The sequence below is a fragment of the Manihot esculenta genome, chromosome 18, assembly GCF_001659605.2.
Source record: "Manihot esculenta cultivar AM560-2 chromosome 18, M.esculenta_v8, whole genome shotgun sequence".
Taxonomy (NCBI): domain Eukaryota; kingdom Viridiplantae; phylum Streptophyta; class Magnoliopsida; order Malpighiales; family Euphorbiaceae; genus Manihot; species Manihot esculenta.
Window position 1 is genome coordinate 10,707,493 of NC_035178.2, and position 21,122 is coordinate 10,728,614.

The 21,122-nt window shown below is 30.4% G+C and overlaps 2 protein-coding genes across 3 annotated transcripts; both read left to right on the forward strand.

The window, feature by feature from the left end:
• Positions 1-4,240: 4,240 nt before the first annotated feature.
• On the forward strand, positions 4,241-9,069 carry LOC110607129 (disease resistance protein RPV1). 2 transcript variants are annotated; one of them, XM_021746199.2, is made up of 5 exons: positions 4,241-4,855; positions 5,518-6,598; positions 6,780-7,082; positions 7,196-8,296; positions 8,364-9,069. In XM_021746199.2, exons 1-5 carry the CDS (start codon positions 4,386-4,388, stop codon positions 8,970-8,972), a joined length of 3,564 nt encoding a protein of 1,187 aa, XP_021601891.1. In that variant the 5' UTR covers positions 4,241-4,385; the 3' UTR covers positions 8,973-9,069. The 2 variants fall into 2 exon arrangements, with proteins under 2 accessions (XP_021601891.1, XP_021601893.1); XM_021746201.2 differs by having other exon boundaries at positions 8,373-9,069.
• A 4,313-nt stretch (positions 9,070-13,382) lies between these two features.
• On the forward strand, positions 13,383-19,500 carry LOC110607132 (laccase-14). Its single transcript, XM_021746207.2, has 7 exons — positions 13,383-13,743; positions 13,859-14,010; positions 17,274-17,515; positions 17,610-17,735; positions 17,800-18,403; positions 18,926-19,275; positions 19,354-19,500. Exons 1-7 carry the CDS (start codon positions 13,516-13,518, stop codon positions 19,491-19,493), a joined length of 1,842 nt encoding a protein of 613 aa, XP_021601899.2. The 5' UTR covers positions 13,383-13,515; the 3' UTR covers positions 19,494-19,500.
• The last annotated feature ends 1,622 nt before the right edge of the window (positions 19,501-21,122 follow it).

Consider the following 21,122-nt stretch of genomic DNA (forward strand, 5'->3'; position numbering starts at 1 on the left):
TTCACAAATTATTAAAAAATGATTAAAAAAAAAAGATATTTTTCATCTCTTAATTATATTATAATTAATGAATTTATCTATTTATTTTTAAACTTAATACTTTAATCCATAAAATTTAATTTTGTTAAAATTAAAGTTTCTTTTTTTAAAAAATCCAAAAAACAAAAGAACATCATACCCAATACCTTCTCTCATATTTCTCTTATCCTTCTCAGTCAGTTAACACCTTCTCCCATAATTCATCACAATCTAATAGATCAATTTGTTGTCCTCTTCAAGATCAAATTTTCACCATTTGAGATCAATTTGTCTCCCCTTCAAAATGTTTTTCTCATAAATTTCCTCTTAAAGTTAGATAAGTTCCTTACCCATTAAATATTGCAGCTATTGAGCACAGGAAAAAGCAAATCTGTTGACCAACGTCTTCATTTTCTTTTTCTTCTTCTTCACGTGACACTGCGATTTTCGGAATTTAATAGATTTAATTTTTTTTTAATTTATTCATATCTCAATTGGGATTTTCGGGAAATAGAAGAAGTAGTCAATAAATTATTATTATTTTTTTTAGATTTATAATTTAATTTTTGAATATTATCATTATTAATAAGGCAGTCCTACATTTGCAGAAATTTATTAAAATATTCTTACATTTTCTCTCCGTCAATAAAATACTAATTCCGTCTATTTTTGCGGTTAAAAATATAATAAAAAATTAAATTATCCATTTTCTTTTCCTCCTCTTCTTCTTTCTTTTCTCCTCTTCTTCCTTCTTTTTCTTTTTTGTTGATTCTTTCTTCTTCTTTGATTCTTTTTCCAATTTTTTTTTTATTTTTCTTCTTTAAGGAGGAGGAGATTCTTCTTCTTCTTTTTTTCATCTTCTTCTTCATCATCATTTTCTTCATCATCCTTTTTCTTCTTCTTCTCCTTCTTTTTCTTATTCTTCTCCTTCATCATCATCATTTTTTATTTTGTTAACGGAAAGAAACGATAAGAACATTTTAATAGATATGAGAAAAGATAAAAATATTTTAATATAATTCTTAATAATAGCAATATCTAAAAACTAAATAAATAATTTTATTCGAAGGTAAAATTGAATTTTAAAAATTCTCTCTCATCTTTTATCTATTTTTAATGGAAAGAGGGAGGAAATGACTATTTCGTTGACGGAAAGAAAATATAAGAAGATTTTAATAAATTTTTTGTAATACCCGGCTAGACTCCGGCATCGGAATTTCTACCGTCCGGTGGAATCTCGGATGTCGGAAACCTCTAGAAGGGTAAAAGTATGTTTTTATTAAATGTTTTAATGTATTTTATGATTTTAATTAAAAAAGAATTTGAGTTTTGAATGAAAATAGTTTTGAGAGGAAGACTCAGGTTCGGCCGCCGAACATGCATACACTTCGGGAGTGCTTTAGGCCCCCGAAGGCATAAGTGAGGGAAGTCCAGGTTCGGCCGCCGAACATGGCATGCATGCGGAGGCACGTTCGGCTCCCGAATGTGGCCTGGCCAGCCACCTATAAAGGGGTCCCTTAGCCGAAATAGGCGAGTTTTCTCTCCATTTTCGGCCAAGGTGAGCTCTCCGCCGTCCCTCGCCGATTTTGAGTTTCTTCCTTCAAATCTTTCTTGATTTTCATGAGTTTTCACTTTGTTTTGAAGATTTTTGAGCAAATAGTAAGTTTTGGAGCTTGGAGGTTCAAGGAACTCGATCTCTCCCATCTCCGAGCTAGGGTCGTTTTTCCTCTCGATCTTCAAGAGGTAAGAGTCTATCTTGAGCTCATTATATGTTTTAAACAAGTTTTAAGGTGTTTTAAGGGATTTTTGGGGGATGTTTTTAGAGTCTTGTTTGTATATGTTAGGTCCCCTCATTTGAGTCCACCTGTGTAGGTTCGGACCCGAGGAACCGAGGACCCCAGCAGTGAGTTCAGCTGCTTCGGTGTTTGTCAGAGTCAGCTAGAGGTGAGTGGAACTAAACTTAATCTTTTAAATTGAGAAATTAAATGTTTTTATCATGTTTCATGCATCATGATTATGCAATAGGATAATTGCATTAGATTTCACGAATATGTTGCATCGCATTCTTTGTTGTTGTTGTGGGTGAATCTTGGATGACCAAATTAGTCCCTGAGGAAAGACCAGGACCACATTCTACGGCTTGGCACGGAAATGAAAGACCAGGACCCCATTCTACAGCCTGGCACGGATATGGGACTCGAAAACCAGGTGCCCAGAGGAGGCCCTGGGGCAATGGTAAGTAATATATGATATGACAGGAAGACCAAGACCCCATGCTACGGCCTGGCACGAAATGATGCTGGGACTATTTGGTGACAGGTTCACCCAACCCTTGATGTGAATTGTCTGAGTTATGATGCATTTCATGTGAGCATGTTTGTTAACATGTTTTTATTGTTCTACTCACTGGACTTGTTAGCTCACCCCTCTCCCTTAACCCCCAGGTTTGCAGGTACAGGATAGAGCAGGAGGTCGGATAGAGTAAAGTTTTAGTCATGTAATAGCTCGTAGTGGACATGATGGATATTGTAATGTAATGTTGAGTTATATATGTAATGTAATGATGAGATTGAGGTTTAGAAGTGTGCTTGACCATAGTATGTGGTAAATCCCTTTTTAGATACATGATCTTAAATGTTTATGGATGTTTATGTTTAACCAAACTTAATGCATGATTATGCCACCCCATTGGAGCATTGATGAGGACTCCAAGGTGGGGTTAATGTTAATGTCTATGTTAATGCATGCACAGGTTGAGTTTGGTTCATGAATGAAAAAGAAAAATTCAAAATTTTTATGTATGTTGTTGATCATGTATGGGATTAAACAGGTTCACAGGATGTATGTTAGACTTGCTACGGGTCCCGGCGGCCTTAAGCCGATCTGAATCCTAGCGCCGGTAGCGGTTCGATTTTCGGGTCGTTACATTTTAAAAAATGTAGGAACTGACTTATTAATAATAATAGTACTCAAAAATTAAATTATAAATTTCTCTTATTTTTTTATCTTCAGACTTGCTATGCGTTTAATAAATTGAGAGATTATATTAGAAAAAAAGGAAATTTGCAGGGATTGAGGGACTGATGATTTACTGGAGACTATATATGGGTTTGAATCAAAAGAATTTTGTGGTGATTAACAAGAGGAATAATAGGCCAGCAGATGTTTGCAAATTGAAATGGGATTTTTATATTTTGATTTGAAAATAAAGAGGGCAAGAGAGTCTGTGAGCGAGGGAGAATAAATATATTTTGATTTGAAAATGAAGAGGGCAAGAGATTGGGGACGAGGGAGAATAGAGACCAAGAGAAGAGGAAGAAAGATGATATAGAAATTTGAACAAGATGATGAAAAGGATTTTGAAAGTTAAAAAAGTAATTTTTATCTTTAAAAAAAGTAATTTTTATCATTAATAAAAATATATTTAGAATTATATTTTAATATTTTTTTATTAGATTTATATTATTCACTTAATACAAATTTTAAATGAAAGAGTTTTATACTTTAACGAAATTAAATTGTAAAAGTAAAGAGAAATATTTATTAATTATAATATACTTAAAAGACAGAAAAAAATAATTTTTCCAGCATAGAATATAACAGTTGTAGTGGATGTTAGTTTATTATAGCGTAGCCTAAGCATAGTATATAAAATTTTTTGAGAGAATAAGTATTTTTTAGTGGTACTTTTATAGTTTTTTCGTCTTTAAATTTAATTTTTTTTTATAAAAAATAATATGTATCAATTGATTATAGATAAAGAAAAGAATATTGTTATTTCTGTTAAGAACTCTATAAATATTTCGATTATCACTTGTATTTTTTGTATTGTGAAAATATTTTCAGAATCGCAATGATAATATCAGTATTGAAACTTTATTTAACTTTATTTAAGGTTTATTTAGTAAAAAAAAATCTTCTGTGATTTTATTTGAAAAATTTTAATGATTTATTTTATTTAAAAAATTTTAATGATTTATATAAGAGAGATAAAAAAGAAAAAGAAATATTTTTATCAAATTATCTTATACAGACTCTAAAACTGATATTTTTATTAGATAAATTTATAATAATATTATTCTACCTATTCATACTGTGATGAGAGAATTTAGCAAATATAATTCTGGCTTTATTTAAAATGATATTCTACTGAAATTTTATTAATATAATCCATAAATTTGATTAAAAAAAAAAAAAAAGCCTAAGCATAGTATTCTATAATTTTACAGGTCCAAGCCTTGCTCTTTTAAAATGTTCATTGAAAGAAAAGTGATCGGTAATTCTTCTGACCAGCTTTCTTGACGATCCATCAAACGGAAGCTCAGTACCTCACTCTCTTTTGCTCTTATACCTCGAACATAGCTTCCATGGCGCCTTCCTCATCTACCTTTCTTTCTGGCTCCCTCTGTTCTTCGACGTACGATGTGTTTTTGAGCTTCAAAAATGAAGATAACCACAAGAATTTTGTTGGTCAACTCTGTACACGCTTGAGCTTTGCAGGAGTGTACGCTATTAGAAGTGATGAAAAACTTGAAGTTCTTGAACCCATTGAAGAATCGAGATCTTTTGTTGTTCTTCTCTCGGAAAACTATGTTTCTTCTACTCAGTGCTTGGATGAACTTGTAAAGATCATCGATTGCTGGGAGACAATGGGAAAAATGGCTGTACCCATTTTCTATAATGTGGATCCAATCGATGTGAGAGATCAAAAAGGCAAAGTGGCAGAAGCTTTTGTAAAGCATGAAGAAGATTTCAGGGAGTACATGGAGAAGGTGCAGAGGTGGAAAGATGCTCTAACAAAAGTGGCCTCAATTTGTGGGTGGGATTCACATCAATGGTAATTTAAAAACCCTTAATTTTACTTTTTTTCCCTGTCTATTTACTTAAAAGCAAGAAAGTGATCTCACCGTATAATGTCTATAGTATTCCACCTAGTTGTTCTTGCTCAATGAGTAGTTGCTGTTAATTTTCCTCCTAAATGCTCTTTTTGTTGACTGCAATGATTGGTTTGTGAGTTTAATCTCTTTGCAAATATATTAGGGTTCTTTGTTGTTCCAATATGCAGCATTTTTATTATGTTTTCTTCTTATTTGTTTTCATGTATTTGATCTGAATCTGATACAAGTTCTGAATGGAGTGTCAAGTGAAAGTGACTGCTCTTACAAAAACTTCCTTCATTCGAAATTTAATTTGAGTATGTATACAATGTTTGCATGATTTCAAATTGAAAAAGAAATCTAAGGTTTGTGAATTATTGATATTTGACCCCGTTTTCAATTAATTACAGTAATAAATCTGGTTCTCCTCATCCCTTGTCTCATTTTTTCAAAAAAAATTTGAGAAAGTCAGTCCCTTAGATTGCTATGGTTATGTATTACAATGCCTTGGCTCAAAATCTTAATTGTGATCTTCGAATCACATTTGGTAGTGATCCTTTTCAATGAGTTACTATCATAATGTATTTATTCTCTGTGCTGCATTTATGTCTCACTGAGACAGGGAGGACAAAATCTTGATAGAACAAATTGCAAGAGATATTTCGGACAAATTAATTTATGCATCATCTGGCAATGCTGGTGACTTTGTTGGAATGGGTTCTCACATTATAGAAATGGAAAGGATATTATGTTTGGAGTCAAAGGCTGTCCATATGGTAGGAATCTGGGGTATGGGCGGCATAGGTAAAACAACGATTGCTAGGGTTATTTATGATAGAATTTGTAGCAAGTTTGAGGTTCACTGTTTTCTTGCAAACGTTAAAGAATCTTTCAAAGAACATGGTGCCGCTTCTTTACTGCAGAAACTCCTATTGGAAAAAAGGAAAATAAATACTTGGACTTTCAATGCCAATTTTAATGTGATAAAGAGAAGGCTATGTCACAAAAAGGTGCTTCTTGTTCTTGATGATGTGGATGATATGAAGCAATTAGAAGCATTGGCCAGGGAGTCTGATTGGTTTGGTCAAGGAAGTAGGATCATCGTAACTGCGCGTGACAAACATTTGCTAGTTACACATGGAGTGAAGGACATATATGAGGTTCAGTGCCTAAAGACTGATCAAGCCCTTCAGCTCTTTAGTCAGCATGCATTCAAGCAAAATAATCCAAAAATAGACTATGCAGAGCTCTCAAAACATTTTACATCTTTTGCCACAGGTCTTCCTTTGGCCCTAAAGGTTTTGGGCTCTTTTCTCAATGATAAAACCATGGTTAAGTGGCAAAGTGTGCAAAAGGAACTAGCAATGATTCCTGACTTGAAAATTCATGATGTGTTGAGAGTAAGTTTTGATGGACTTGATGATACGCAAAGAGATGTATTTCTTGATATTGCATGCTTTTTCAGTGGAGAGAACAAAGAATTTGTGAGAGATATTTTGGAAGGCTGTGGCTTCTTCCCTGATATAGCATTTGCAGTTCTTGAGGACAAAGCTCTTATAACTGTTGCAGAAAATAATTTGTTGATGCATGATTTGCTGCAAGAAATGGGCCATGAAATTGTAAAAGAAGAATCTAAAGATCCTGGCAAACGTAGTAGGTTGTGGATTCCTGATGATGTTTTCCAAGTACTGACCAAAAACCTGGTAAGACGCTAATGCATATGCTACAGAAAAAATAAATACTTTGTTGAAGTGCCATTTCTGCTTAGAATATATATCTATATAATTTATATATAGTTTTCTTATATGTTATATTAAATTATACTTTCTACCTTTTTTTCTCATATCAATAGTCAAAACTCATTTCAATATTTTTTATGTGCAGGGGACGAAAGTAGTTGAAGGCATAGTTCTTAATATGTCAAAAATAAGAGAAATGCACCTGAATTCTGAAGCCTTTGCTAAGATGCATAGTCTTAGATTGCTCAAATTCTACAGTACCAGTGCAAAATCTATAAGTACAGTGCACCTACCTGATCAAGGTCTCCATTCGCTTTCTAATAAGCTACGACTACTCCATTGGGAATGTTTCCCTTCAAAATCTCTTCCATCTAGCTTTCATGCAGAAAAACTTGTGGAGCTTAGCTTGGTTGCTAGCAATGTAGAACAACTCTGGACTGGAATGCAGGTATGCTTTACAACTTTAGAGAAAGAAAAAAGAAAAAAAAAAACTTTTGCCATATTTCATCCTCAGAAACTTACATTACTAGCTGATGCTACATTGTTTGCATCTCCTCCCAGGATCTTGTGAATTTAAAACGGATTGACCTGAGTTACTCCAGGTATTTGACTACAATCCCAGACCTATCGAAAGCCCAAAATCTTGAGAGGATGGAACTTTGGACCTGCCAAAATTTGGTCGAGCTTTCCTCTTCTGTTCGATGTCTTAACAAGCTTGTCTACCTAAATATGAGTGATTGCAAAAATCTAAGGAGTCTCTGGGGTGGGATTAATCTGAAATCTCTCAAGGCTCTTATTCTCACTAGCTGTTCAAACCTTACTGAATTTCCTGAGATCTCAGGAGATGTTCAATTTATTTGTTTTAGTGGTACAGCAATAGAAGAACTCCCACAGTCAATTGGATCTCTTCCTACTCTTGCTAATTTGTCCCTAAAAAACTGCACAAGGCTCAAGAAACTTCCAAGCAGCATTGCTAATTTAACATCTCTTAGTCAGTTGTTTCTCTCTGGATGCTTAAATATCACAAAGATTCCAGATATCCCTAAAAATGTGGAATGTTTAGACTTGAGTGGTACTGCAATTGAAGAAGTGCCCTCAACGATTTTCACACTCCCAAGACTTTCTGCATTAAATCTGTCGAACTGCAAAAGGCTTAAAAGTTACCCAGATAGCATGTGCGGGTTGGGATGCCTTAAGACACTGTCTCTTGCTGGCTGCTCAGAACTTGAGGGTTTCCATAACTTGAAATCTCTGCCATGTCTACAAAGCCTAGATTTAAGCAGCTGTGATCTGTCAGATTTCCCTAGCAACCTGAGTGATTTATCCTCATTGGAGGATTTGGATCTAAGCAAAAACAATTTTCAGAGCCTACCTGCAAGCATAAAAAATCTATCAAAACTGAAATTACTGAACCTAAGCCATTGCAACAGGCTTATGTGTATGCTAGAGATTCCCCCATGCATAAAAATTCTAAAGGCATGTCACTGCACATCATTGGAAATTGTACCGCGCATAAAAAGTTTATGGGAGCCAAACATTGACTGTTGGGATTTTGCTAATTGCTCCACATTAAATCAAACGGAAACCAACAACTTAGTGGAAGATGCTCAAGCGGTCATTCTGCATATGGCAACTGCCTCAAAGCAAGTCCATGAAAATAAGGTTTGTCTCTCATTCTCACATTCTCTCTGACTATTTGCGTATCTGAATCCTGATATTTATGATGTAGGGCCATCAGATTCAGTTCCGCTTTCCAGGAGGTGAAATTCCCAAATGGATCTGTAATAAAGATACAGGATCATCATTAACATTAATGCTGTCATCAAATGGTCGTCGGCTCATGGGCATTTCTTTTTGTGTTGTCATTAGCTGTGAAATCCGCTCTGCGGTCAGACATGTTTCTTGCAAGTGTCATTTGAAAGCTGCAAAAGGTGGACTTGATGATCATATTTTCACATCACATTACTGGTTAGGAAATAAAGAAGACATGATCCTTGATTCAGATAATATTTTCCTATGGTTTAACTCCTGGGAAACGAACTCAGCCAAAGGAGATGGTCAGTTCAATGGATATTATCAGGCTTCATTTGAATTTTTTGCTTCAGATCATTCAAAGAAGATCATCAACATGAAAAATTGCGGCGTCCATCTACTCTATAGTGAAGACACAAATGAAACTCTAGTGAGCAGTGCTAACAAGAATTCTACTGCTTTAAGCCAACTAATGATGGAAGATACTAACAAAAAGAGAGGCCACCTTGATGATGATTGCTTTACTGGTAGCAAGTCCTGTGAAAGTGGGAGATCTAGCAAGAGAATTAGAAGATGTTCTGCTTAGTTCACTGCATGTTCAGATTATATTTCATCATGATCAACTCGGATTTAGATTCTGTAAGTTGTTTAAGATTTTTTTTTTTAATTTATTTATATGGGGTAAGAGGATGACCATTTCCATAAAATTTAAAATCGGTAGTATATATCCAAGGCTCTTAATTGGGAAAATTAATATAAAAATTTGCTCATAATTATGATTTTTATTAGATAAAATTTTATTTGATAATATAATACGGTATCATGCTAAAAGATATATACTTTAATTAAAGCAAATCATATCCGTTCATTCAAGTATTGTCAAGAGATATATATAAATTAAATAGACAAGTTAATTCTACATTAAATATATATTTTTAGATCTCTTCGATTTAATTTATTGAAGATTTATTATTTATAAATTAAATGAACTTCACGTTTATAATTTAGATCATGTTCATACTTATGATAATTAAAGAATATATTATAATATGGATATATATTTATATTTTCATGATTATTATTATTTTTAAATTTTTATTATGTTTAGCAAAAAAAAATTTTCCAATTGAAGGTGTTGATGGCTACTATTATTTTGAATTCTTTAAAAAGGAATTGAAATTGGAGAAAAATTGTATTATAATATAATTAAACTACATTGTAGAAGTTAAAAAATATTTATTTTAGCTAGCTAAGTTAAAGTTTTAGAAAGCTCGAAAAGAATATTAGCGGGTAATAATTAGTTAAACTGTTAGCAGACTGTTATAATCAAATGGAAGTTGATTGGTTGAGTGAGTTAAGTGGCAGTTATCCAGTTGTGTATATATAGTAGCAATCACGCAATGAGAATTCATCTACTTCTACTACTTCTATTCTAATTCTAGATTAATCCTTTACTATTTTCTAGAAAATACTTTCTGTTCATGGTAGTATAGCTTAGGGCAAGATCAATGGAAGTAGTTGCAAGTTTTAGAACTAAAAACCAGGTAGCAGTAAATGCTATGAATGATTCCAATCTCTCAAATGATCCTCTACAATTGCAGAATTCAAATTATCTAGGTCTGAATCTGGTAAACGCCTCTTTAACTGGTGAAAATTACCTTCTATGGAATAGAATTATAATCCTAACCCTAAGAGTCAAAAATAAACTTAGTTTCATAACTGGTAAGATTGAAATATCTCTTGTTGACTCACTTACATTTGAAAAATGGAGAAGAGTCGACATAAATTGTTGAAGCCGTCATTTACACAGCCTGTGCTAAGGATACGTGGAAGAATTGAAACAAAGTTTTAGCCAAAGCAATGGCTCATTATCAAAAGGAATATATATTGTTTTGATAAGGGAAATATGTCCTTGGTTGTTTACTTCACAAAATAAAAAAAAAATATGAGATGAAATGTCTTGTTTACATCCATTTCCTGTTTGTAATTGTGGAGGATCTAAATTTGTGGCTACCATAGAGAATGATAAAAAACTCATGCAGTTCCTTATGGGAGTAACAAGGGATATGAACATGTCAAATATCATATTCTGCTAATGGATCCATTTCCAAATGTTAATAAAGCCTACTCGATGGCATTAAGACTAGAAAAACAAAAGAAAATCCAGAATATGACAATCGAATCAAGTGAAACAACCATTGTATCAGAACTTCAGGAGAGATAATGGAACTAGTAATTTCAAGTTTGAATTTAAGAAAAAGGATTTGAGGAAGGAAGAAAGATTTTGCACATACTATAACACATGAGGGAATGTCAAAGAATCTTGCTTCAAGTCGGTTAGGTATCATGATCAGTACAAAGAATTTAAGCAAAAGAAGGGCAAACAACAAGCAAACAAGCAAATGTTGTAAATTCAATGCCTGAACCTATTGACTCACTCCTGGATCTTACTTTAAGCAATACATATAATGATTGAGCGAGCAATCTACCTAATTTGGTTCAATAGGAAGTCATGAAGCTACTAAAGGAAAAGTCATCTATGATAGAGACATCTAGTGTAAACACAACATATTTTGCAAGTCGGTCGCCCTCTCCTTTGCCTTATTAGTATGTTAGATAAAGATAAGTTCTGGATTGTGGATATAGGGACAACAAACCACATGTGTTCAAATCCATACTTATTTGATGAAATCACACCCCTTGAAAAAAAGAAACCAGTACATCTCTTTGATGGAACTTGTCAATTTGTTACTCACAAAAGCCATGTTACTCTATTTAACAAAATAAAACTAAAAAATGTACTTTACGTTCCCAATTCAAATGTACTTTGCTATCTATTAGTATCTTAACCAAATTAACTCATACAACAGCGACACTCTCTGATGATAAGTGTGTGATACATGATATACAAAGTAATAAAGTCATAGATGTGGTGAAGACAAAGGCTGGACTATACTACAATCTAAAGTGGTGCCTACTGTAAAACAACCTGGAGATCAGAATGTTACCTGCTACAACATGTCAAAATCTGAGAAATATAATATGGCATTATAGATTGGACCATGTCTCTAGATCTAAGATGAATCACTTGCTATACTAAGTTACAATAAAATAACATACTATGCATGTACTGTTTGTCCATTATCAAAGCAACACAAAGTTTTTTTTCCTATTAGCACTTTAATTTTAGAAGAAATTTTTGATCTCATTCATGTCGATGTATGAGGGCCATATAGAATATCTTCAGTTACTAGTGCTGTGTTTATCATAATAATTATTGATGATCATACTAGGTACACATGGACCTATATGGTAGCAAGCAAGATACAAGTTTCATATGTGCTATTCTATTTCTTCACCTTGATCAAAACTCAATTCTGGAAGAACACAAAGAAGATAAGGACAGACAATGGAACTGAATTCCTTAACAAAAAAAAATGCTATGAATTATTTTCAAAAAGAGGAATTATTTATAAAAAATCATGTATATACAACCCCTAAAGAATGACATTATAGAAAGAAAGCACAGATATCTTCTACAACTTGCAGGATCAATTACGTTGCAAGCAAAGTACGAAAAAATGTCTCCCCACACTCAAACTACATTACTTGACTACATTATTGATGCATCATTTCCGGGTACTTCATCCAATTATTTTTTATATTCAACCCTTTATGCTTATCTTTTGTGGCCAATCTATCCAAAATATTAGAATCTAGCCTTTATAAGCATGCTATACTTGACAAAAAAATGGATAACTACTGTCACACTCATTCTCTAATATGTAGAGATGGATATGACTCGAAAAAATTGAAATATTAAACATATAAGAGAAAACGGATGGTTGTTGTAGTCAATTCATAATATATTTACATTAAACAAAATACGTTTCTCACTGGAATATATAATCTATACATGATCTTTCAAAATTACAAAAAGATATGACAAAAGACCTATGATTGGTCTGACCTCCTCTAGACTCTGAGTGAACAATGTGAAAGGAAGGTAAAACTAGAAGATGCAGACTGTTGAATGGAGCATCGAAAAGAAACTGAAATAATAAAAGTATAAGAGTGAGTACAAAATACTCAGTGAGCGGATATAGGCCTTCTCTTCATTTATTTTTGTTTCTTTTTAATTTTTTTTGGCCGGGCGTGATAACTACTATACAAAATGAATTAAATACATTAGCAGCTAATCAGATTTGATAAATCACAACTAATCAGATTTGACAAATCACAACCTGCCAAATAGAAAGAAGGCAATTATCTGCAAATAGATATACTGAATCAAATATGTACTAGATGATTCAGATTAAATTAGTGGTCAACGGATATAACTAACTTTTTAAGGATTGAATTACAAAAAAGCTTTTTAGCGGTGGCTAAAATAATGAAAGTGAGGATCCTATTAAATTTTGATATAATATAATTTTATTATATTGATACAATTTTTATTTTTTATTAATAATTGAATCAAGAATCGTATTACATCGAATTGCGTTCAATATTGAATAAGAAAATAAAAAGCAAAGAATGTATACATGTACAATATATTCATAATATATTTTAAAATTATACTCCTTCGTTTTATAGGTTTTTTTATTTTATTTTTGATGTATATTAAAAAAGATAATTATTTTTTTAATTTTTTAATTATATCCATCTTAAAAATATTAAAATTTATTAAATACTAAAAAATATTTTAACAATTAATGAGTGTTATTTTGAAATTAAAATAAAATTAAATAGGATTATAATAGTTAAATTATATATTAATTATAAATAACAAAATAGATAATAATTTTCAGACATTTAAAAAATAAATAAAAATTATAAAAAAATATTTATTTTTGTAATTTAATACGCGTGCAATACGCATGCAATATGTGTATATATAATGCAATGTCTAGACCTTTTCTAAACAAACGTATTTATCATAACTTTATCTAATTAGACAAAATCCAAAAATTGAAGGAACTGAATGAAAATTTAATGAATGTATATCTCAACCAAAGGTCACTGGATAAACCTAATCAATCTGATGTCAACTTGCGTGCTTCCATGCATGCATGCACGCACGTTGTTTTCATGAGTGCTAGGTGTTCGATAAAAAGTTCAACCCAAGAATGTCTGGTAAGGATGAGCAATTAGTTGGAGTACTCTGCTTCCTTGCAGCCATAAATTCTTCTCAAATGCTCTCTGAAACTACCAATCACACAAGAGAAAAGGGCGATCTGAAAACAATGGCCAAGTCCATCACTGTGAAGCTAGGGTTTCTGTGCTTTGTGTTTCTTGATGTCCTGCTCCTTTTCATGGCTGATGATCAGTGCAAAGTCCATCACTATGAATTTTTTGTAAGAGCTAGCTGTTTATTTCTGGGTTTTTGGAGAATTAATTGGGTTTTTTTAATTTATATTTGATGGGTTGATTTGGTTGTTGAATTAATGAATTTGTTTACTGTTGGTGCAGCTGAAGGAGACAAACTTTACAAAGTTGTGTAGGACGAAGACCATGTTGACAGTAAATGATAGCTTTCCAGGGCCTGTGATTACTGTTCATAAAGGAGACTTGGTTTATTTTAATATCCATAACCAAGCAAAATATGGTGTTACTATTCATTGGTAATCTCTCTCTCTTAAGATTATTAACTTTCATTAACTTTTGCAAATTAATCCGTTAATTAAGATTTAACCTTTTGTTTATTTCATGGAAAAATATTTTTTTATGTTTTTTTAATGTTTGAAACACTAAAAAATTTAATTTAAAGAAAAATAACTTACTCTTATATTTTAAGGTTCAGATATTTATATATAAATTTATTAATATATTTTATTTTTAAATTAAAATTAAATAATAAAAAATAAATTATTTTAATAAAAAATATATTCTAAATACAAATTATTTTCTTAATTTAATTTTTTAATCAATAACTACTATCCGTTTCAACTTGTGACTACAATTTTAATTTTTTTTTTTTGAATTAGTTATTGTTATTTTATTTTTTAAATTTTATTTTATTTACTTTTTTTAATTTTTAAATTACACGCTGTTATATCATAAAGATTAGATTATTTTTATATTATATAAATTAAACTATTTACAATTTAAAAGTTAAAAAATTAAATTAAATAAAGCTAAAATTTAACTATTCTCATATTATATAAATTAAGTTATTTATAATTAAAAAATTAAATAAAATAAAAATAAAATTAAGGAGTGAAATGATTTTTTTTATTAAAAAACGGTCAGTAAATTATATATTTTTTTTTTTGTAAAACAAAACTCCATCAAACAAATATATATATCATCCCAAACAGAAAGAAAATTATATTTAATACATTATCTAGTCAAAATATAAACAATTAGAGTAGCATTACGACGAATTCATCTAATAGAAATATCAATTCTAGAGTCTAATAAAAATTTACGATCATTCAAAATCAAACCTCTATATAGGATAATTTGATAAAAATACTCCTCAAGTGCCTGTCTAATTGAAAAACAATCCAAATGTAATATTTAAATATTTATTACTATATTTTAATTTTTTTGTTGCAATTCTTTTTAAAAAATATAATATATTATTAATATATAAATTAAAGGATAAATTACATTTTAATTTTTGAATTTTAGTATAATTAACATATCGATCCCTATATTTTTAAAATTAAACACTTAAATCTCTCTGTAGTCAATCTGTCTAAATATGAAATCTTTCTATCCATTTTTACCGTCAAAAGTGTGAATATTTTTTATTACTCTTTTTAAATGAGTAAACTATATGTTAGTTTTTAAGTTTTACTATAATTAATACATTAATTTCTATATTTTTAAAATTTAACACTTAACTTCTCTATAATCGGTCCGTGTAAATTTCAACATTTTCATTCATTTCTTGCAATTAAAAATATGAAAATATTTTTATCATTCTCTTTTTAAATTAAAAATATTTAAAAAGTTAGAATTTCACCCATTTTCTCTCATTTATTAAAATTTAAACATTTTAATCCTTTATTTTTTATTTGAAATTCATTAACTTTTATCCAAATTATCACATTCAACTAAATTTTAATACTTTTTTTCTTTAATTTTATTTATTAAAATATTTCAGTACTTAATAATTTCAAAATTTTCAGAAAATATTTATAATTTTAGCCATTGTTAAGTGATCCAAGTAACTTTTAAATAGATTACAGAATTTTACAAAAAGTATTTTATAAAGAAATTATACTTTTATAAGTTTGACTATCTACTAGTTTTAAATTAATATCTATAATAAATGGAAAAACTGTAATTTTGAATGCACTGAATATAAATGAATTTTTAAGGATTTAATTTTAAAAATATAAAGACTAATTTATTAATTATACTAAAACTCCGATATTCAAATATAATTTACGTAATATAAAATGTTTTACCAGTGTTGACAAGGATATAAGTGTGCACGAGGATATTTTAAATATTTAAAATATTTATTATCTCTTTGATTTGTTAACTAATAAAATTAAGAATAAATTTTTTTTTATTTAAACGGGTTGATTATAAAAAAATTAAGTATTAAATTTTAAAAATATAAAAATTAATTCATTTATTACACTAAAACTCAAAAATTAAAGTATAATTACACTAAAATTCAAAAATTAAAATATAATTTACTAGAATTAAATGTTCTACGAAACTATCAAGAGGATATAACTAAAAAATAAAATTATTAATTACTATCTACTAATTAATATTAATTATAATTAAAAGTTTCTAGAAGTAATTAATATGATACATAAAATAATAAAATAATTATTCATTATAAATTTATTAAATAATTATTTTTCATTTTAATTAAATTTCTAAAATTTAAAAACTAAAAATAAATTAGTATTTAAAAATTGTTTTAATAGTATATGTTGTTCATATATATATATAAATTTAGTGTTTAAATCTACAAACAGTGTTTACAAAAATTTCAACTGCCATAATTAAATCAATAAAATTTTTAATTATTTAAAAAGGTTAATTTGGCAAATTGTTGTCCGTTAATCTTAAAAAAATAGACCAAGTTTAACTCACTGACAAAAAATAGTTGAGATTCACAAGGGTACCTAAGGCTTATAAGCACATTTAGCTCATAGCACAAATCAAGATGAACCCCAAATATTTATGAAAAAATCGATATTGAATCTTGAAAATTTTCATATTGATTTGAAATAGGGCAATGGGTCTCATACGACAGTTTTAGACACTCATTATTTTGAATTAATTTTTAAAATAAACTAAATTTATTTAAATTTAATGTGGTGTCAAAATTTTTTCATCCAATATTGGATTTTCCATTAGTATTTCATTCTCCAATTTAGCTCTGAACAAGAGAGGTAGAATAACATATCTCTTATAAGAATTTTTAATGTGAATCAATTAGTTTTGAACTTTACAGGAGATTTGAACTGAACTTAATATTTATTGCCGACATCCAATGAAAACTTATGATCTCTTTTTGAAAAGAGAATTTCGAGACGCACTACTTTTTAAAAGTGTGACGAAAGGTCAGAGGTCTGTCACAAAATTCAATATGGAAATTTTATGTTTAGAGGTGAATTTTGTATTTTAATTATTTTTAGATATTTTCATAATTTTACATATTAAGATTTTTTTTCATTATAAATAACCTTCTTAACTATTAGAAATTCACTTTTCAATTTTTAAAGAATTTTAATAAAATTTTTCAGTTTTTACCCCATTTTTCTCGAGCGATATTGATTAAAATTATTCACTGATTTAAATAGTCTTTTATCAATTTTGAACATATTGGAGAGGTAAAGATTTATAAACGCAAACTAGAATTTAACGAGTTATGAAAGATTATTATTTATTTATTTGTTTGAGTGAACAGGCATGGGGTGAAGCAGCCAAGGAACCCATGGTCAGATGGTCCAGAGAACATAACACAGTGTCCAATTCAAGCAGGGACCAATTTCACACAAGAAATCATACTGTCTGATGAAGAAGGAACCCTTTGGTGGCATGCCCACAGCGATTGGTCTCGTGCTACTGTTCATGGTGCCTTTGTCATTTTACCTCCACATGTCAATTATCCATTTCCCACCCCTGATTTTCAACAGATTATTGTTCTTGGTATACATATTTTTTTTTTCCAAGTAATCTTCTAATTTTGGAGTTAATTTCTTAGTACTGATCTCTGATGATGAAAGTAATTTAATTATTACAGGATCATGGTACAGAGGAGATGTCATGGCCATATACGAGGAAGCTATTGAAACCGGCGGTAACCCTAATATATCAGATGCTCACACCATCAATGGCTTCACTGGGAATTCAACTGATTGCCCTACTGGTATGATAAACTAAAATTAATTCATTAACCTTGTAATGATGGTTAATTGTTTGTATAAATGCAGGAGAAACATTTAGAATGAAGGTGACAAGTGGAAAGACATATCTTCTAAGAATAGTGAATGCTGTAATGAATGAAGAGCAATTTTTCGGAATTGCAAAACACAACCTCACACTTGTAGGCATGGATGGAGCTTACACTCAACCTCTCACAACCAACTACTTAATGGTCACACCAGGCCAAACAATGGATGTTTTGTTCACAGCAAACCAAACTCCAACCCGTTATTACATGGTTTCAACTCCATTTTCTGATGGTTTTGCTGAAGTTGATAACACAACTGCCAAGGGAATAATTGAATATTTAGGCGATTATACTCCTTCATCGACTATTATTTCTCTGAACCTTCCTGAATTAAACAATACAACCGCTGCATTTCACTTCACTGCTGCTTTAAAGAGCTTGGCAACTTCAGAGCACCCTATTAATGTTCCTAAGGATATTACCAGACATATTTTCATAGCTATCTCTTTAAATGTCTTGCCTTGCCCCACTGGAAAATTTTGCAAAGGTCCTTCTGTTGATGATAATCAGACCATCTTAGCTGCCAGCTTGAACAATGTTAGTTTTTCTACTCCAAAAGTTGACATCCTTGAAGCCTATTACAGGTACTATATTACTCCACTTGGCATTTATGGTTTAGGAGGTTACATTCAGACAAGAATTAATTGATATGGAGGAATTAGTTTTGAATTGTATGGCAGACTTAGACCGAACCTAGTTTTTACTGCTGACGTTCAATAGAGACTCACAATAACTTTTCGGAAAGGGAATTTCGAGACGCACATCTTTCAAAAATGAAACGAGGGCTGCAGACTTTATCACAAAGTTTGATATGAAAATCTCATTGTTTAGGAAGTCAATTTTATATTTTAATTATTTTTTAGATATTTTAGATATTTTTATAATTTTATATATTAGGATTTTATTTTTATTATAAATAGTGTTCCTTACATATTAGAAAATCACTTTTCAATCTTTGAAAAATTTCAATAAAACTGCTCGTCTTTTAATCTATCTTTTTTTTTTATATCGTCTTAACTAAACGATATTGGTTAAAATTTCTAACAGAGTCTAATTAGTCTTTTATCATTAGTATCTCTATAACAAGATATTGAAATGGTGTGCAGGAACATCAACAACATTTACACAGAAGATTTCCCAAATAGCCTAGAAGTATTCAACTATACAGGAGATGTGACGAATATTTCACAATACACAACACGAGGGACGAAGGTGATAATGCTAAATTATGGCGAAGCAGTTGAAATTGTGCTCCAAGGGACGGCTATTTTTTCACCGGAAAATCATCCCATGCATCTTCATGGTTTTAGCTTCTACGTGGTCGGAATTGGCTCTGGGAATTTTGATAATTCCAGCAATCCTCATCATTACAATCTTGAAAATCCACCACGAGTTAACACCATTGGCGTCCCCAAGAGTGGATGGGTAGCCATCAGATTCTTTGCTAATAACCCTGGTGAGTTATTATTTAAACACACAAGAATGAATTTCCTCTTACATAAGCATAATCAAAGTTAAAAATGATTAAACACAGGAGTATGGTTTATGCACTGTCACTTGGAAAGACATGCAAGCTGGGGAATGGACACAGTCTTTATTGTGAAGAACGGATGCACTCCACAGACGAGCATTAGAAAACCCCCTGCTTACATGCCTCCATGTTTTGCATCCTAGCTAGAACCCTACCCTTTTAATATATATATATATATATTATCATTCATTAGGATGTGATATACATACGGAAGTCAATAAAATCAATATATATATATATTTTCTAGTAGTCATATTAATCTAAATTGAATTTCAATTTGCTCTGTTTATGTATTTACTTTGCTGCTAAATGTATTTTTGCTAACATAGTTCCACATCCTCCCTTTAAATATTGACTTTTTGGACCATTGGTATGCTAATGTGATAGCTTAGGATGACAAGATAAATTTAGGGTGAGTATTCAGTTGATTCAATTTGAAATTGATTTGCATTAATTAAATTGAAAATTAAAATTTTAGAATTTGTTAACGTTGAATTGAACTGATTTTAAATAAATAAATTTAATTCTTTTAACAAAAGCATGCTTCTTCAATAGTAGCCAATAAATATCATATTTATTTAATAATACTATTAATAATATGCCTTGTATTATTATTAATAATCATAATAATAGCCGTAGATTAAAATTGATTTTTTCATATAAGATGATAATTAAATTTATAAAACCCAATAAAAGGAGCACCAATCACATACATTAAAGAAATGGTGCTAAAAATTATAAGATGACAAGTAATAATACCACTTAGTTGTAATTGCCACAAATAAGAATTAATGGTAATTTTTATCCAAAGTCATTTAATTTTTTTTTTTAATTTGATCACTTAATTTTAATTTTTTTCTTAAAATTTTTTAAACTTTAATTTACTTTTATTGAACTCCTTCCATTAATTTTAGTAGTTAAATATTATTAAAAAAAGTCTAAAATATATCAGATACGAAGGGATCAATTAGTAAACCTTTTAATAATCTATTCATTACTAATTTGTAATGGATTTAAATCCATTACTAATATCCATTATTAATTCAATAAATTTTTATAGTGTGTAGTTCTAACTCTCACTTCTTGTCATTCAAATAAAATCTTAGCCCAACCTGCCAAGTTTCTTGAGGTAGGAGAGTGACCCATTCCAGAGCATACTATTCCTCTTGTTCCAAAGAGTATAAAATTTTTTTCATACCCATGGATTCCATATTATGTAGGAAATGGTTAAAGTATTGAGCACAAGGGAACATCTCAAAATAGCTCCCACATTGATTCCTAATTCTTATGCAAATGGGCAATGAAAAAAAGACATGAGCATCATCTTTTTGAAGCATTTGACCTAACACATGCTCCTTTGACCTCAATCCCTCTCCTCCTCATATTTTTCTTAGCGGGTAAAATGTCTTGAATGAATCGCTAAAGAAAGTTTTTTACCTTCGGTTGTTTCCATAACAGACATAACGTTGTATAAAAGTGAAGGATCATATCTCACAACAAGATGATATCCTACTTTGATAGTATATTTATCAGATTTGATGAAATGCTAAATGCATTAATAGTCAGAAGGAGCTCGTCTAATCATGATGTTACATATTAGCTAGACATCACTTGGTGCTAAGAGCTTTTTTTTTTTTGAATAAAATGTAAAATTTTATTAAGTTTCAAAAACGATCAACTCATAAATACAATCACGAGGCGAGAAAAAGATCTCAATCAAGTCCAGAATACCATGGCTAGTTTGAGTAAGCGCATAAGCTACACTATTAGCA

Excerpts from the sequence above, each read along its gene's own strand:
- LOC110607132 (XM_021746207.2), top strand. The coding sequence starts at position 13,516 with ATGTCTGGTAAGGATGAGCAATTAGTTGGAGTACTCTGCTTCCTTGCA. Across the intron at positions 17,516-17,609 it reads TCAACAGATTATTGTTCTTG|GATCATGGTACAGAGGAGAT; the intron begins GTATACATATTT and ends TAATTATTACAG. Across the intron at positions 19,276-19,353 it reads ATTCTTTGCTAATAACCCTG|GAGTATGGTTTATGCACTGT; the intron begins GTGAGTTATTAT and ends GATTAAACACAG.
- LOC110607129 (XM_021746199.2), top strand. The coding sequence starts at position 4,386 with ATGGCGCCTTCCTCATCTACCTTTCTTTCTGGCTCCCTCTGTTCTTCG. Across the intron at positions 4,856-5,517 it reads GGGTGGGATTCACATCAATG|GGAGGACAAAATCTTGATAG; the intron begins GTAATTTAAAAA and ends TCACTGAGACAG. Across the intron at positions 6,599-6,779 it reads AAGTACTGACCAAAAACCTG|GGGACGAAAGTAGTTGAAGG; the intron begins GTAAGACGCTAA and ends TTTTATGTGCAG.